Below are 18,941 nucleotides of genomic sequence, written 5' to 3'. Positions count from 1 at the left end.
TCATAAAATACTGTGCATAGTATAAAATTTAAAAAGCATCCATCAGGTTTCAAAATTTTTTTTGTCAATTTTATACGAAGTATGTCAAAAAATATGAATGTAGTTCAAGAGTAAAGTACCTTTATATTTCACAATATCAAATTTGACGAAACCTGATGATATCATGTTCGATATCTATTTTAATTGTCCGATTTAATCAGTTATACATTGTTTTACTCATATTTTAATGGACAGTAAAATTTAATTATTTGTCCAGTATTGTACATTGTTCTAAGATCATAATCCACCATGAAATTAAAATATTTGGTATAAAATTGAAAAAAATCTGAATCACGGCATTTGTATTTTCAAAACTGAGAAGATGAAGCTTAATTTTTTTTTGTTTGCCGTTGCGATCTGCATTTATAGTGTTCAATCTCACGCCGTACCAGGGTCTTCAGAAATTTCTCCGTAAGTGTAAATTATAAATTCTATCTTATTGTCTTACTTTTAGTAACATATTTTACAAACTGTTTAAACATAATTATGTATGAATTCATCAATTCTCTCTTGTCGTTATAGACCGGAAGATATTAGATAGAAGTTCAGCCACGATTTTATTAGCCCTGCCCTTTACATTATTACCTGTGTAAAAAGTTTCCTGTGCCATTTTTTTGTAAAAATTAGATTTTCTATGAATAAATAAATGGGGCACAATGAATTCTGAGTCCTGTGATATCCATAGAATGACAGGATACTATCGATTTTATGAAAAAAATTTTTAGGCAGGATGATTGCAAATGGGTTAAGGAAGAAGTGTACCTATGTCTATATATCTAATCATATGAAAGTAATGAAATTTTCGGGTAATTTAAAAAATTTTCGTCACAAAATCAATATTATCCTGTCATTATATGGATATAATTCATTGCAACACCCCATTTTTGTTTTCATGGAAAATCCAATTTTCACAGGAAAATATCATAGGAAACCCGTGGATTTTTACAGAAATTTTAAGTACCTCCTCTAACTTTTCGGTATTGCAAAGGCAGGACTCGTGGCTGAACTTCTATCTAATATCTCCCGGTCTTTTATATTCATGCAAGTCCTTTATATATTATTTCTCTTCGAAACGTCCTTAAATGAAGTTTCAGTATATTCGAATTAAACAATTCTAAGTTCTTAATCTATTTTTTAAAAGCCTTTTTCTATGTAATATGTGGTCTACTATATGGACCGGGGCACCTGGTGCCCACGGTCACTGCTCAGAAACATCATCTTCCAAAGTTTTGAAGGTTTTCGGCACTGAATGCAAGCAAATAGATTACTAGTCGGTTTTTAGGGCCCCGCACCACCTGGTGCCCAAAGTCACTGCTATGACATGTTATCTTTTGGAGTTTTGGGCACCAAGTGCACCGAGAATCGGATCTGATGGCGTATTCTTGTTTAGCAATCCCAAAAGCCTCCTCAGTAAATTGCTTGAATCAATTTGCATATTCGTCTTCAGCGACCCCATAAACCTTCGAGTAACAAAATCTGGTCATTGATCCACTTACTTTGACATGTTTATGCAATTTTGGATGCATTTTATGCACTTTAAGATGTAATTATGCATTTCCACCCATTTTTCTATAGTAGACTTTTTTCCTGACATCATCTTGAACACAATGCAAAAAGTTACAAATCTCTAGGTGTGTGTGTTCACAAAGAGGGGATGGCATTAGATAAACTTTTTGCCACAGATATTTGAAAGTTGAAGATTGAAGATGTCATATTAAATTTTTATTTTAGAATCTCTAAGAAATTGTATGATAATATCATTAATAGTTTTGGTATTGAAGCTTAGTAGATGTGAAATATTCAGCGGTAAACTTACATTCCGCTCCTGAAGTCTAGCAATTAGTTCTTTCGTATGGTTTTTATTAAGTTCACAATTAAAGATTATATGATTTAAATCTGCAGTAGAGTAGTTATCACATGAACAGAGAGAGTTGATACGCATTCCTATTTTAGCTAAATGTGCAGGAAAATTGCCATGGTTTAATCTTAAGCGACTTAGGGATGTGGAATAAAATCGAGTAACGTGATAATCAAATATACAGGGTGAGTTTTTAGTGTGGGATCGGTTAATAACTCCATTATGGTATAAAATATCGAGAAAAGTTATTTAAAAAAAATGTAGGCAATGATATTCTCCACGCTTGGAAAATATGTCAATTTCTACAGGGTGATCAATAACAGCGTGGTATATCAAACATATAATTTTTTAAATGGGACACCCTATATATTTTTTCATACTTATATTCCTCTTATAATTCTTGTTCATATAATATATGGTTTTGAATTACTATACAGAGTGTTTAACAAGTTATGACCATTTTTATTTCGAAATCACTATGAGATTAACACCCTGTATATAAAGAACTAATTCGTAGCCAATAATATTTTTTATGTAGTAAGATAAAAAATATACTGTAGTTTTTAAATTAAGTCCAATTTACATCATTGACGAATATTTGTATACAGGGTGAACTACAAAACCAAATTACGATTTTCTCTATTTTTTTAAATGGATCACCCTATATTTTATTTTTCAACGTTATTGTATTTAATATACTCTTTCATTTTTATATAGCATTCCCTATATCTAAACTGACTACTTTCCGAGATATTTTTAGTTTTCTTCAAATTTCGGGAATACATTAAATTTTTCTAGTAGAAATAAGTTAGTATTGAGTGATAATTAAACAAAATTATTTTTATTAGATAAATAACTAACACAAAATATAGACCATATCAATATGCAGTGAATATACCAATAAATGTGATACTAAGAAATTATCATATTTCCCTAATATACAAGAATCCTACAAAAAAACTTTTTGTTGTATATAATAATATAACAAGATTATTTTTATTCCATAAATAACTTACATGGAACATAAATCAAAACAATATACAACTGACGTAATAGTCTTTAGATTGGTATATCAACAGCATTCTAAGCCAAGAATTTTTTAGTAGAACATTCATTTTTATAAGCACTTTTAAACTATAAAACAAAATTACGATTTTCTCAATTTTTTTCTTAATAGATCACCCTATATTTTATTTTTTTTTTTGAAATATTGTATTTATGATACTCTTTCATTTTTATATAGCATCTCCTATACCTAAACTTATTAGTTTCTGAGATATTTTTAATTTTCTTCATTTGCCGGGAATACTCAATTCTCATAAATATAAATAACTTAACAAATAATTATTATGATTATGTACTAATATAACAAATATTTTCATTCAATAAATAACTAACAAAAAAATAATAAACCATAAAAAAATTTAATGAATGTACCAATTAATGTGATGTTAAGGATATAACTCTAAAGTAAATGTTGAAAATGACCAGTTTCAAAGTCTATGCAATTTTGTAACCGATATTCAAATGACCGAGCCACATTTCTAACATTTTTGTAAGTTAATATTATTAAAAGCTTCTTTTATTCTATTTTTCATAACATCAAGCGTTGTTGGATGCTTCTGGTATACAAGGTTTTTTATATAGCCCCACTTGAAAAAAATCAATTTTGGAAGGACTGGAGCACCGTCGTATAAAAACCTCAACCGTCAAAAAATGTGGACCAATCACATAATCTCTAACAATATCACCTTAAACATTTATAGATCACCTAGTTTGAGTGTTAACAAAGTAGGGATTTCTTGATGCATATTAATGAAATTTAATATGAAAATTATATTATTAATAACTGCGGGTCACAATCTTCAATTAGGAATGTGTTACTAAAAACTTCTTGGCTTAGAATGCTGTTGATATAATAATCTAAAAACTATTAAATTACTTGTATATTGTTTTGATTTATGTTTTGTGTGAGTTGTCTATTAAATAAAAATAATCTTGTAATTTTACCTATATACCTATATTTTTTTACCTGTAATACATACCTACATTTTTTTGTAGGAATTGTCTGATTCTTGTATATTAGGGAAATATGATAATTCCTTAATATCACATTTATTGATACATTCATTGCATATTGCTATGGTTTATATTTTGTGTTAGTTATTTATTGAATACAAATAATTTTGTTTAATTATCATTCAATACCAACTTATTTCTACTAGAAAAATTGAATGTATTCCCGAAAGTTGAAGAAAACTAAAAATATCTCCGAAAGTAATAAGTTTAGATATAGGGAATGCTGTATCAAAATGAAAGAGTATAATAAATACAATATTTTTGAAAAGTAAAATATAGGGTGATCCATTTAAAAAAATAGAGAAAATCGTAATTTGGTTTTGTAGTTCACCCTGTATACAAACATTCGTCAATGATTTCAGTTGGACTTAATTTAAAAACTACAGTATATTGTTTATCTTACTACATAAAACAAATTATTGTTTAAGAATTACTTCTTTATATACAGGGTGTTAATCTCATAGGGATTTCGAAATATAAATGGTCATAACTTGTTAAATACTCTGTATACTAATACAAAACCCTATATTATATGAACAAGAATTATGAGAGGAATATAAATATGAAAAAATATATATAAAAAATATATAGGGTGTCCCATTTCAAAAATTATATATTTGATATACCACGCTGTTATTGATCACCCTGTAGAAATGGACATATTTTCCAAGCGTGGAGAATATCATTGCCTACATTTTTTCTAAATAACCTTTTTGGATATTCTTTACCGTAATGGAATTATCGACCGATCCCGCACTAAAAACTCACCCTGTATGTGGGATATTTTGCGGAAATCTCTAGGTGCTGTATTTAAAAATCGATTTATTTTGTGCTAGATGCCCTGGTCTATTTATAAGTTTTCATGTAGTTATATCAATTAAAATCTAGAAATTCTATAAGAAATGCATAATATATATATTTGTATGGTAAAAAACGAAAAATCTTGTTAATCACTTAAAGTTGTGTGACTTGGCTATCTGTGGACACTGCGTGGATTTTCAGGAAAATTACTGTTCGGGCTCAAATGTCTAAACGGTGTGCTCACTACGGAGACCAAAGGATTGTATCCTCGCTCCGACCCTCGCTCCCTGGTATTTATATACGTGAATTCTCGCATTTAAAATAAATACATTATTTTAAATGCGAGAATTGACGAATTAGCCCAGTAAATGAACGGGAAATTCGGCGATACCGTGTAATTTTCAGGGGCAACTCCGAATTGCATGAAAATTTGGATTTAGGTTCTACTTACCCTCCACTTCAAAGTTGAAATTGTGCCGTTGGTTACTTTTACTTGGGGGGTGACAGTCACCCCTTCTCGGGGGTAAAAAAACATACGTTCAAGTTAAGCCTGGAAATGGATAAATTGACTGATTTTAAACAACTTTTGTTTTATAGAGTTTTTTACGTAAGTCAATACTTTTCGAGTTATTTACCATTGAAAATGTTGATTTTTAGACAAAAATACTACGTTTTTAGACGGTTTTTCGCAAATAACTCAAAAAGTAAATACTTTATCGAAAAAAATATCCTTAGCAAAAGTGTAGCTTATAAAAAACCCAAATAAATGGTGTATCAGTAAAGTATATCAATCGAATAAAAACAAAGTTGTAGTTCATGAAAAATACGTTCTTATTCGTCTAATTCCAAATCAAATATTTCAAGGTGAAATCATCGAAAAATTAAGCACTTTTCGGGAAAAAACCCATTTAAGCTTTTTTACAGTGTTTATAAAAGCTTTGTTTTAATTGTTAACAAAAGTTTTAGCATTAAAAGTAAGCGAGTTACGCTCAAAATAAAGTTGGCCCTCTATTTTTTTGTAAAAAATCATGAAAATCTCGCCGTGTTTAGCTCTCCAAATGAAATTAATCACTACCGCTTTACAAAAAATTTACTTACCTATCTATTTTTTATATGATCTGTCACTCTCACCGGTTTAAAGTGTTTATTTTTGAAAGGGTTATAATTGAGAAAGCTTAAATGGGTCAGTAATCACGAGTGTATGTAAATTTTGAAAAGCCATATCTTAACCAATTTTTGTCTTACGGAGAAACAAAATGAAGCTAGCATATTTTATAATAGCAAAACCTACATTTTTTTTACTCTTTAAGATTTTTCTTATCACTAATACTTATTAGGTTATTTTGAAAAAATTAAATTTTTCAAAAATTTTTAGAAAATTTTTTTTACTATGAAACCAAATGTTTTCAAAAATAAGCACTTCAAACCAATCAAACTTACAGATCATATAAACAATACACATACAGTTAAAATATATGGTAAAGCCAAACGATTCATTTCATTTAGGATGCTAAATAGAGGGAGGTTTTCACGATTTTTTTACCAAAAAAAAACAGGCCTACTTTTTTTTTTCAGTGTAACTCGTTTATTTTTGATGCTGTAAACTTTTGTGGAAAACAAATAATAAGCTTTTTTCAATACTTTAAATCTATTAATAAGGTTTTCCCGAAAAACGCTTCTTTCTTCGGTGATTTCGCGTTGAATTATTCGATTTGAAATTAGACGAATAAGAATGTATTTTTCATGAGCTACAACTTTGCTTCTACTTAATTTGTAGACTTTACTGGTACACCTTCTTTTTTCGTTTTTTATAGGCTACACTTTTTCTAATATTTTTTTTTATAAAATATATACTTTTTGAGTTATTTGGGAAAAACGGTCTGAAAACGTAGTTTTTTTGTCGAAAAATCAATATTTTAAATCGCGAATAACTCGAAAAGTATTGACTTACGTAAAAACTTTATAGAACAAAAGGTGCTTAAAATAAGTCAATTTATCCGTTCCGGCCTTATTTTAGACACGCGTTTTTCACCCCCCGAAAAGGGGTAAATGTCACCCCCAAGTAAAAGCAACCAACGGCACAAATTCAATTTTGAAGTGGAGGGTAAGTAGAACCTAAATCCAAGTTTTCATGCAATTCGGAGTTGCCCCTGGAAATTACACTCCAAAACAGTCATTTATTGGGCTAAATATAAATACCAGGGAGCGAGGGTCAGAGCGAGGATACAATCCTTTGGTCTCCGTAGTGAGCACACCCTTTAGTTTTGCGTTACGCAGAAGCTATACACCAAGTTTCAGAGAAATCGGAGACCCAAGAGTTTCCTGGATACAAAATTGAGTTGTTTGAAATCACCCATATAAATTTGAATAATGCAACCCTTCTGATAATATTAATAATAAAAAATATATTGCAAAGGTTTTATATATTTACTTTTATATTTTTATATATTTTAGAGAATCTGCTCAAGCTCTTGTGGATTTCGTAAACAAGGTCCTCGAAGAATCTAAAAACCCAGAACACGTAAAGAAAACGGTTATTACAGAGTAAGTTATTTATTGTATTTTTTAACTTTTTACCATCTTCTTCTTCTTCGTCTAGCCATTCACGTCCACATCTGAACATAAGCCTCTTCAAATCTTCCTTTCCATTGTTTTTTGTTCTCGCTACTTGTCGCCAATTTTTCCCGGCAGTTCGTTTCAGATCATCTGTCCATCCCATAGGAGGTCTGCTTCTGGGTCTTTTGTGTTCATATGGTCTCCAGGTTAGAATAGGGAACTTGCATAAATTTTTAAATATTAAAATTGTATTAAAAAACATAAGGTAACATGATCTTAAAACGCTTGCATGCGAGAAAAACAAATATTTTTAACCCGTACGCTAATTACGACGCTTTGAAAATGCTATAAAATTCAAATATCTTAGGAGGCTCTTGAACGTCCTTCTATTGGTCCGACGTCACGGGCCACGGTCAACCGGGCTAGCATTCGGAAACAACGCGATGAGGGTAGGTATCACGGGTATATTACATTTTAATCGTCTTTAATGAAAAATTCCTAGGTATTATTTATGTTCATCTTATATATTGTAATAAGTAGTTCCCCAATCAGCTTAGTTTTAAACTGAAATTGATAAAGTTGAGTGCTACTTTGTAAAGAGTTTAAAACGCATAATATGACGGACGAGGGTAAGTCTGACAACTTACCTACCGTTGATGTCTTCATGGTGGCAACTTTTATAAAAAGTAGTGAAAGCTATTCTCTTGGAGAAATGCGAGGTGTCGAGGCAAATAAGTAAGAGTTATTAATAAGCATGTTTAAACCGTTTATAACAATAGTTTGGTACCATTATATTATAGTATACGGATTACCCCGTGGGTTTGCTCTACCTACCTCTAATTGAAGGATTTCGTATATCCTGGAAAAGATTACGGTGTAATTTGCATTATAATAAAGATTATATTTTATTGTAATGTTTATTAGTACCTACTGGAGCCTTTCATTATTGTGTTCAAAGCCTTCTGAGAAAAGATTATGGTGATTAGCAGACGTACCGATAGAACGTGTACATAGCCAACAAAATCCTTCTTTACAAGGTTAATAATACGTATAAATAAGAAGACTCATTATTGTAATTTTACAAGTTAATATCTTTATCATCTCAGCTTAATATACTTACACCGCATCCCTCGGTAGACCGCAAGCTATAGTAGAAACCCGACTGTAGACCGCATACTATAGTAGCACCAATACTTTTTAGTTACTCTTACTTTTATTACTAAAAGATTTGTTTATTTTTAAGTTACTTGTTTCTTCTTTGTTTTTCAACACAAGAAACGACAAAAGTAATTTCATAAAAAAGAACTTTTTGATACATGTCAACAGCGATAAAATGTTAATATTTTGCCTGTCAGAGAAAAAATCATTTTTGCCACAGAGTAAAATAAGATATTTCAACTATATTATGTATCTATGGGCAAACTGCATTAAATGCAATAGCCCACCGAACGGGCAAACGATACGAGTGGCCTATGACGTCAGACCCCAGCTCTCGCTTTTGAAGTTGTTTGAAACGGAAATTTTAGGCGCGGAACGTTGATCAGATGTTGTACGTACACTATTCATTGTTAAGACGTAATATTTTGAATATAACATTTTAAAACATAAATTAACAATTTTATGCAAAAAAATTTTTTAGTGCAAGTTCCCTATTATTGTTATGTGCCATTTGTTAAGATCGCTCCGAGCTACATGTCCAGCGTATTCCCATTTCAATTTTAGTGATTTTTGAACCACATCGGTGACTTTGGTTTTCTGACTTATCCATGTGTTTGTTTTCCTGCCCTTAAGTGATATGCCAAGCATTGCTCTTTCCATCGCGTGTTGAGTGACTCTGAGTATGTTCATATTCTTTTTTGTGATTGTCCATGTTTGTGCCCCATGGGTTAATATCGGAATAATGCATGCATCAAAAAGTTTAGATCTAAGATGTAGTTGAATTTGCTGATTTCTACGTATATAGTTTAGTTTGCCGAATGCTGCATATGCTAACTTTCTTCTTCTTTTTATTTCTTCCGTTTGAATTTCCCTATTTCGTATTATTTTTTTATTTTTTGTCCTAAGTATATATTTTATATTCTTCAACTTTTTCTGTAACTTTGTTGTTTATTATAGTCATCGTTTCTTCGGAGTGCATGACTTTTGTTTTATTTAAATTCATTTTCAGTCCTATTTTAGAAGATTCAGTGTGTTGTTCTGAAAGCATGGTTTGCAGTTCTTGTAGGTCAGTTGCTATCAGTATTATGTCATCCGCAAATCGTAGATTACTGAGGTAGCGGCCATTGATGTTTTTACCATAGGTGTATATATTACCGGCCAAACCCGATTTCAGGACAAACTAGTTTGGTCTAGGCCAAACTAGTTTTTCCTTTTACTTTCAAATACCAGCAGCTTATTTATTTCCCGCTGATGTACAGTCCATGTTTCACTTCCATATGTAACAATTGGGCAAATACTTGGCTGTACAGTCTTAATTTAGATTGTCTTTTTAGCAGCTTAGATCTTACTAATGATGCTAGGGAGTATAATGCTCTATTCCTAGCAGCCATCCTTGCTGAAACCTCTTATATGTGGTTTTTGGTGACCTTTTATATGTGGTTGTCATCTGTGATTACCGCCCCTAGATATTTAAAATTTTTGTACTGTTTCGAAGTTGTAGTCATTAATAGTTGTTATGTTCTGCCTAACTCTTAGTCTTGGATTTTTTGTTACTAGCATGTATTTCGTCTTCTCTTCATTTATTCGAAGGCCCAAACTACCAGTTTTTTCCTTTAGTTGTGAAAACGCCCCTCGCACATCTCTTGTAGACTATGCGACTGCACCTATATTATCAGTAAAGGCCAACAATAGTTCTGATCCTCGATTCGCAAATCCTCCCGTGAGCTTAGATGATATTTTACTTATTATACAGGGTGTCCCGAAAAGATTGGTCATAAATTATACCACACATTATGTGGTCAAAAATAGTTCGATTGAACCTAACTTACCTTAGTACAAATGTGCTCATAAAAAAAGTTACAGCCCTTTGAAATTACAAAATGAAAATCGATTTTTTTCAATATATCGAAAACTATTAGAGATTTTTTATTGAAAATGGACATATATTATCGTTATGGCAGGAACATCTTAAAGCAAAGTTATAGTGAAATTTGTTCACCTCATAAAAAATTTATGGGGATTTTTTTCCCTTAAACCCCCCAAACTTTTGTGTACGTTCCAATTAATTTATTATTGTGGTACCATTAGTTAAACAGAACGTTTTTAAAACTTTTTTGCCTCTTAGTATTTTTTCGATAAGCCAGTTTTTATTGAGATGCTGCTTCTTTTGCAATATATTTACGTAAAAATTTTATGGGGGTTTTGTTCCTTTAAACCCCCCAAATGTTTGTGTACGTTGCAATTAAACTATTATTGTGGTACCATTAGTTACACACAGAGTTTTTAAAACTTTTGCCTCTTAGTCTTTTTTCATAAGTCACCTTTTATCGAGATGTAGCTTCTTTTTCAAAATATACCTAAAAATGTAAATTATAAATAAATTTTCAGATTATTAACAGGTCTATATAATCGTACTTAACCATATACAAATATGTGGTGGATTCGACAAATATTCAAAATATCTCGATAAACACTGGCTTATCAAAAAAGTACTGAGGGGCAAGAAAGTTTTAAAAATAATGTTTTTAGCTAATGGTGCCACAATAATAATTTAATTGAAACTTACACAAAAGTTTGGGGGGGTTTAAGGGAACAAAACCCCCATAAAATTTTTATGGGGTGCACAAATTTTACTTAAATTTATTTTTAAGATGTTGCTGCCATAAAAATGCCACATGTCCATTTTCAATAAAAAATCTCTGAGAGTTTTCGATATATGAAAAAAAAATCGATTTTCATTTTGTAACTTCAAAAGGCTGTAACTTTATGTGTGTGCACTATTGTATATAGGTAAGTGAGGTTCAATCAACCTATTTTTGACCCCAGAATCTGTGGTATAATTTATGACCAATCTTTTTGGGACACCCTGTATATTCTATGGCCAAATTGAATAACAACAGTGATAAGGGGTCTCCCTGTCCAGGTCCTGATGTTACACCTAGTCTTTTATATTTTTGTTGTCAGTAATTTAAGAAATTTTGAAACACAAAAATTAAAAGTAATTCAGGTGCATTTATTGAGAGCCACAAATAATCCTTCAAAAAGCTACATGTAATCCAAACAAGAATAAAAAACCGCTAAACGCCGTAAAATGAGTGGCGCATACAATATTCCAGCTACAAAAGGGCTGATATGAGTATTACGTGCCGCGAAAATGTATTTTCATTTTGATGCAAAATAAAATTCTAGTTTTGTTTTGTAAGATTTTTTCCATAATATTTGTTAAATTTGAAGTAAAACGCGCCATAAAAGAGTAACTTTGATACAGTTTGCATTTTTAAGCTCTTTTGTGGCGCGCTTTACTTCAAATTTAGGAAATATTATAGAAAAAACCTTTCAAAATAAAACTAGAATTTTTTTTCATCAAAATGAAAATACATTTTTGCGCCACGTAATACTCATAATATCAGCTCTTTTGTAGCTGGAATACTGTATGCGCCACTCATTTTTACGGCGTTTAGCCGTTTTTTATTCTTGTATCAGGAGTTTTTCAAAGTTTTTTAAAATTAAATGTATAAAGTTGAATGTAATGTTTCTCGATTACACGTTAAGCGTTATAAATGGTAGCCTTTGTCGCATTCTCTCCCAAATGATCTAGTAGTTACGACACCAGACTTGTGATAAGAAAATCCGAGTTCATATCCCAGCCATCCTAATAACTAGGGAGCGGATTTTATGCTAAATGCATATTGCATGCATATTTCGCATATTTGAGCACTTTACTAAATTTTGCATATTTTTAAAGAAACATGCATATTTTGGGCATATTTAAAAACATTTAAGTCAAAAAAAAATTTTATTTTTTAATTCGACACAAAATATTTCCCCGCACAGGCTGTCGTATCTATTAATTGGAGAACTACCTGAAGAGAGACGGTTCATTCACTGTCTTTTCATTTTTTCTTAGAAAATACCCGATCTTTACACAAACTACTTATAGTGCTTATAGAACGCCGTTATAAAATGATTGTAGGATGTCAAAATGATGAAGGATGGTTTACCGGGAAATCCCAATTTAGTAGGTACCTATAATTCTGGTGATTCTTTAAATCCCATATTGTTAAGAGAATTTATACATTTAACCATAGATTTACGATTTTCTAACGGAAATTGAAATATTCATGCTTTAGATCAGATCCCGTCTTTAAACGGCTTTAAAACTTTGGAGGACATAATATGCGAAATTGTTAATGCAAATTTTGAAATTGATTTTAGTGCAGAATTTTCGTCTTTAACAAGTTATTTTAATGCGCCCCAATTACTTCTGTTGATATTGAAACGAGTTTTTCCAGTTATAAAAATATTTTATCTGATCAAAGAAAATGTTTCCTCGTGAAAAATTTGGAAAAACACATTGTAGTGAATTACTCGTATAATCGAAGATATATATAGTGATATTGTTGTTTTATTTTAAATAGGTAACTATTGGTATCAGTTTTTGTAAAAAATGTGAATAAATTGCATTGTATAAAAAATAACGATTTTATTTGAAAGATAATAAATAAGATTGCCGCCCCCCCTCTAAAAGAACCCCCTAGAATAGAATAGAACAGACAATTTGTGGTTTCTCGAAATGCGCATTTTTTGAATTTTTCTGCATATCTTGCGCATATTTCGTAACTTTTTACTGCATATATATGCGCATATTTCATCAAAATTGATCGCATATAAATCCGCTCCCTACTAATAACTATGGCCGGCAAATAAACTCGGTTTGCACGATCAATCTTAGCGTCGTAACCACTACAACTGCATAAACCATTTCGGCGATAATGGTTAAATGGATTATACTTTTGGATCTCGATTACTTCTGAAGGGCTTAACCGATTTTGATCATTAAACATGAGTTTGAAACATATTGACAAGTAGTATCTGATGTATCCAAGGTTAAGTATGATAACTGAAGGTATTACAGGAATCATTGAACTTCCTACAGGAATGATTTGGTGTATTTGCGGTTTTCCTTTCTCTCCTTGAACCTAAGATATATACGCCTAAAAAATATGCAATTTTGGCGCTGGCTTACGGGCGGTCAAAAGTCACAAACTACACCAGTTCTGAGTCGTTCCTGTACTCCTCTTGAAAAGCAGAAAAAAATTCAGATCGGTGTAACTTTTCCACACACATACATACATACAGTCGGAAAAATGAAAGAATACCCATGAACGAACATATAAAACACGCTGTATTTTCCTGTCACCGTGTCACAAAGAAAATTGCCCAGCGCAAGTACATGTAATAATAATTATTACATCTACTTGCGCTGGCCAATTTTTTGTGTGACACGGTGACAGGAAAATACAGCGTGTTTTATATGTTCGTTCATGGGTATTCTTTCATTTTTCCTACTGTACATACATATCCACAAACATTTCCCTTTTTTAAATAAAAATTGAGTAAAATTTCTAAGCTCGATAACTTTTGAATGGTGTAACCGATTTTCAAAATTAGACATGCGTTGGAAAGGTATTGATCAGTACTATCAGAAGCCGCAAAAGCCGGACTTAAATTATTGCAACTTTTGGGACTTCTGGGGACGAGAACGAAAAACAGACCCTAAATGGGAAGGGCCGTAAAATCCACACCCTTGGACCAAAACGGAGTTGTGACATATAATATATGGGCGAGTCTTTTCCTACACTTTAAGACGAGATTTGGTCCGATTTTCAATTCAGTCAGATTAGGAAAATTAAAAATTTCGTGTATACAATGTCGCATGTAGGGGTATTGTGCGCCACTGACAAGAACTGCCGTTCTCTGGTAATAAAATAAATTCTAATAATTAAAAATTTATCGACTTTTTTTCCAGAACTCTAACTCTATCAAATAAACTTGAATTGACTCATTCAGAGCGTAGCCTAATCTTAGATTTGAAGAAATTGGTAGCACTCTTCGTTAATGGATTGGGATCTGTGATTAAGCTTTTATTGCCCCCTGGTCAGGATATCTTCGATGTAAGTATAGTATTATTAAATATCGTGTAGGTACCTACATAATATCTAGGTACCAAGTAAACCAAGGCCATATTTAACATGCAACATGCAACATACGATAAATGTTTCATATTTAATAATAGCGTACATCCGCTAACGCAATATGCGATAATCACTCATATGTCATGAAGAGAATACATGGGCGTACCAATGTCTTCAAGAGTGAAGAAGCGATAATTGTAACTTGGTAATTTCTCAGAAGACGTCAAAAAGGAAAAAACACAAATGCGTCGATAATGGATTCAAAAGATACTTGAATTTTGCATATTGCATAGTCCAGCAACTGTTTCATAAGAACAGTTGAAGCTTCTTCCTAAGAAATTTAAGAAATATTATAGGATAAACAATGCAATCTTTAGATATTTAGTGGAAATTTTAGGTCCGAATATAGAGAAAGAAAATTCCTTCAGAAGAACTACTAGTGTATAAGAAGTATATAAAACACTTCTTTTTATGTAAAAATCTTAATTATTAATTATTAATAGAATGTTTCGAAAAAATGATATTTACTATCAATTATTCGTTTGTTCGCTATAAATGTAGACACAATGCACTAAACTGCAGAGATTACCGTGTACGTACATGGCACATGGTCCGCATGCATGAGAATAGGATCCCAGAAAGTTACTAAATGCAAGAATGCAAGGAAAAGACCTGTTGAAAGACCAAAAAAGATATGGGTTATAAGAAACCTCTTTAAAAAGTGTTCATGGAAAAGAAGAGCAGTAAATCGAAATGATTGGAAGAGCATGCTAAAGGAGGCCAAGGCATGGTTTGAGCTGTAGTGCCATTGCATGGATGGAAATGGACTATTATATTAATATTTATATTTTATATTATACACACACCCAAACTTATATGGAATCATCTGATATTTCGTACTATTTCGTGCGAATTTAAAAAAACAAACACACGAAGTCAAACAATATTTATTTTAAAAGCAATTTAATAACAAATACATAACAATAAAATATAACAATAAAGTATTTAACAAACAAATTGAAACTAGTTGTTTTAAAGTCAATAGCATACAAAATTTCAATGGAAAACGAATAATGTTTAAATTATTTTATTTATTTTTTTTGTATTTTGTGGTAGTCAGTGTTATCACCTCTAGTCATTATGCAAGCCTCAGTTTGCGTGGGCACTCTCCTAATCAAATTATCAACATTTTGTTGTGGTAGGTTGCTTCATCCTTTAAGAGCAGCTTTTACTAACCGTGCGGTGTTTTGTGGATTATCCCGGCGAGCTTTAATTTTTCTTTTAAGCATATCCCACAAATACTCTATATAATTAAGCTCGGGTGAGCAAGCAGGTCACTTCGAACCAGGGATACCTTCTGCTTCAATGATGTCTGTAGTCACTCTAATGGTATGTAGATGTAGAGGTCCATTATCATCCAATAAAATTAAATTTTCTCCTGTTGCACCTCTGCAGAGCCTGACTACAGCTTATCAAGATATCTGTGAGCAGTTAAAGTTGATTGGATGAAAATTAAAGGAGTTTTTTACGGATCACAATTCCTCTCCAGAACATTACACTTCCCTTTGTATATTTGTGAACAGATCTGACAGTTTTCGTTCTTGCTTGTTTTCCTCGACCTCTAACTACACGATTTCATGGGTCATCTGATATTACAAAAATCCTGACTTTTTTGGAAAATCGCATATTTTGTCCATTCCCAATGTTCCAGTTTTGTTCCAGGTGTCGCCTGGATAATTCGGGAACACATAACTGTCTCCTGCTGTATACTTCTTGGCACGAACTCTTCTTCTTATCGTTTCAACTGAAACAGTTACACCTGTAGCTTCCAAAAGCTGCCTTTGGAGCTGCATGTGAGAAATGGTTGGGTGTCTTCCAGCTTAGTGGCCAATTAAACGATCTTGGGGAGCCCTTATTACTTTTGGCGACTTGCCCTTGCTTTATTTTTGAGCTTTCCTAGTTCCTGATACCTAGCATAAGTTTTGGACAGAACGCCCTGTATTACGCCTAGCTTTACAGCTATGTCCCTCTGAGAACATTACTTTCTCCACAAGACCAATATTCTTTCCTTGTTGTAAGTTCTATAACCCCACATCAGGCATATTTTCGTTTTTGGACGCAAAAGTTAGTTTTTTTATTTTCATTCAATTTGAAACTTAAGCAAATAACCTATACCGTACCGAGCTGTACTATCCGATTGTCTTATATATTTGTTTATTTTCAATAGAATCCTTTATTCTTTGCAACAATAACAAGTTTTTCCAAAAGAAATAAATATTACTTTGAAATACATGGTGATTCCATAAGTTTGGGTGTGTGTATTTATAGTTCTATTTAAACTGGCACTTTGTCCTAAAATATCTTAAAACTTATGGTAAATAATTAGCACGTTTTTCTACCCACACCATCATCATCATTCCTGTTGGATATAGGTCTCCTCCATATTCTTTCATTGTTCTCTATCTTGTACCTTCTGTACCCAATTTCCGCCTGTTTTGTTTAAGTCATCCATCCACTTCTTTGGTGGTCTACCTTGGTGTCTTTTGTCTTCGCTAGGTCTCCACTCTATGAGTTTTTTGGTGAGTCCTCTCTCTCTCACTATCCTATTTGGTACCCTATCTCTTCTTGTTATTCCAAACAAACATTTCTCTTTCCATTTTTCTTTGGGTTATTCCCAATTTAGTATACAAGTGTCTTTGTGAAGACAGAGAAATCTACTCAACCACCCACATGCTCGTGGTATAGTCATATGATGCTTTGAGGTATATCTTGTTTAAATTTCACCCATCGCCAGGGTTTAATATATAACACGCCAATGTAAGACTTTTGGTCGGAATTTTAAGGGTTTTAACCCATGTATTTTTGGTGGCTTAGCATGTAAAGCTTGCTTAGAACACTGATGATGCTCTCTTTAGAGCGAAAACGTTCTGTTTTTTAATGTAGCCCTTTATTGGGGGTTTAAATAAATATACCTTTTACTCAGAAGATCTTTTTCTTCAATTTTTGTAAGTAATGGTATACAGCCACCTACAAAAAATTTTTCTTTATGGATTTTACAATTAGTATTTTAAGTGCTTGTAAGTGGTAATTTGTTCCATAACCTTTCCTAAACCCAGCTTGCTCCTTAGGCTAAGAGAAATTTAATTTTCATTCTAAACGTTTTGTGATGATTTTGGTAAACCATATGTAGAGATAGTCAGACCTATCGGTCTATGATTCTCTAGGTCTGATATATCTCCTTTTCACTCACAGCCTGGACTATTATTAAATAAAAACATCTTATTTACAGGTCATCGCTGAAGGTTTACAGAAAGTTGTAAGGTGGTTTGTTCACGACAACGAACCATTGCTAGACCTCTTAGACAAACTCATCGTTGCTGGAGAAAATATAGCGAGGGTAGCAATTGAAAGTGCGTTACGCATTCTTCTAGGAGAACCTATAGAACTTGGAAAATGAACTAGCGCGTTAGACAGCCTTATAGGACCTCTGCATCATAACCAATGATAATCTGAATCTTGGTTAATATTATTGTATTCACTGTTTTCTTGCTATGTTAAAATTATATGCGTTTAATAAATGTTCTTATGTCTAATAACGAGAATTAATTCATTACATTTTTATATCATAATCTAGATTTCAAGACATCATCAGAAATACCAGAATATTAAAAATGTATCAAGCTACTGTATAATCACATTAGGAGGCCACAGTAGCGATCAATAAGTAGCAACAAACGCGGTCCAAGATTGCGGCTGTAATTTTGAATATTTTGTCGAGATATTTGGCACACATATTCGTAATATAATTAAGAATGGCGGTACAGAAGAATTTGAAAAATATATTAGTAAGTTGAAATTACTCTGTAATTAAATACAATATTAAAAAACGAACCTGTACCGCCATTAAGAAGAACAAAATAATAAACTTTCTTCAAATAAACTTTTTTATCCCATGCCTAGATTTTGTGTCATTTTGGACCTAATAAAATTTTTTATTTCTAACAAGAAATCGAACATATTATAACTAATATCTAATTAGGCAACATAGAGAAATTGTCATTGTCACTTTGACAAACCTGCGTCAGATTTTCTCTTATATGTTCTGTTATCTTTGTCGATAGCTGTTCAGTGCAGTAGTGTGTTATTTTGAGAATTCGTTATTGTTGTTTCATAGGAAAGTAGTGTTTATTTATAGTTAATTTATTATATTTTTGTTTAATAGAACTAAGTTGTTAGCCTATTTAAAAAAATAGATTATTGTTAATTGTGAATTTTAGTTATATGTAGGTCTATAGACCTAAATATTTCGAATTCTAATGCGAGTATATAAAGTTTTAGGAGGATCTTTGTTTCTAAAAATATTATCAATAGTTTAACAAAATGGGAAAAGTTAATCAAACGAAAAATAAAGTGAAACCTTCCAAGAAAAAGTTCATTAAACCGTGCCAAAATTATGCGAAAATGGAAATTATGAA

At 31.9% G+C, this 18,941-nt stretch overlaps 1 protein-coding gene across 1 annotated transcript; it reads left to right on the top strand.

Annotated features, from left to right (window-relative positions):
- The first annotated feature begins 240 nt into the window (after nt 1–240).
- LOC114331192 (uncharacterized) lies at nt 241–18,062 on the top strand. The gene is made up of 4 exons (XM_028280686.2): nt 241–450; nt 7,232–7,321; nt 14,301–14,445; nt 17,756–18,062. The coding sequence occupies exons 1-4, from the start codon at nt 362–364 to the stop codon at nt 17,921–17,923; spliced, it is 492 nt and encodes a 163-aa protein (XP_028136487.2). The 5' UTR covers nt 241–361; the 3' UTR covers nt 17,924–18,062.
- The last annotated feature ends 879 nt before the right edge of the window (nt 18,063–18,941 follow it).

The sequence above is a fragment of the Diabrotica virgifera genome, chromosome 5 (genome assembly GCF_917563875.1).
Source record: "Diabrotica virgifera virgifera chromosome 5, PGI_DIABVI_V3a".
Lineage (NCBI taxonomy): Eukaryota > Metazoa > Arthropoda > Insecta > Coleoptera > Chrysomelidae > Diabrotica > Diabrotica virgifera.
The sequence above is the reverse complement of the archived record's forward strand: the minus strand, read 5'-3'. Positions and strand labels throughout refer to the sequence as shown.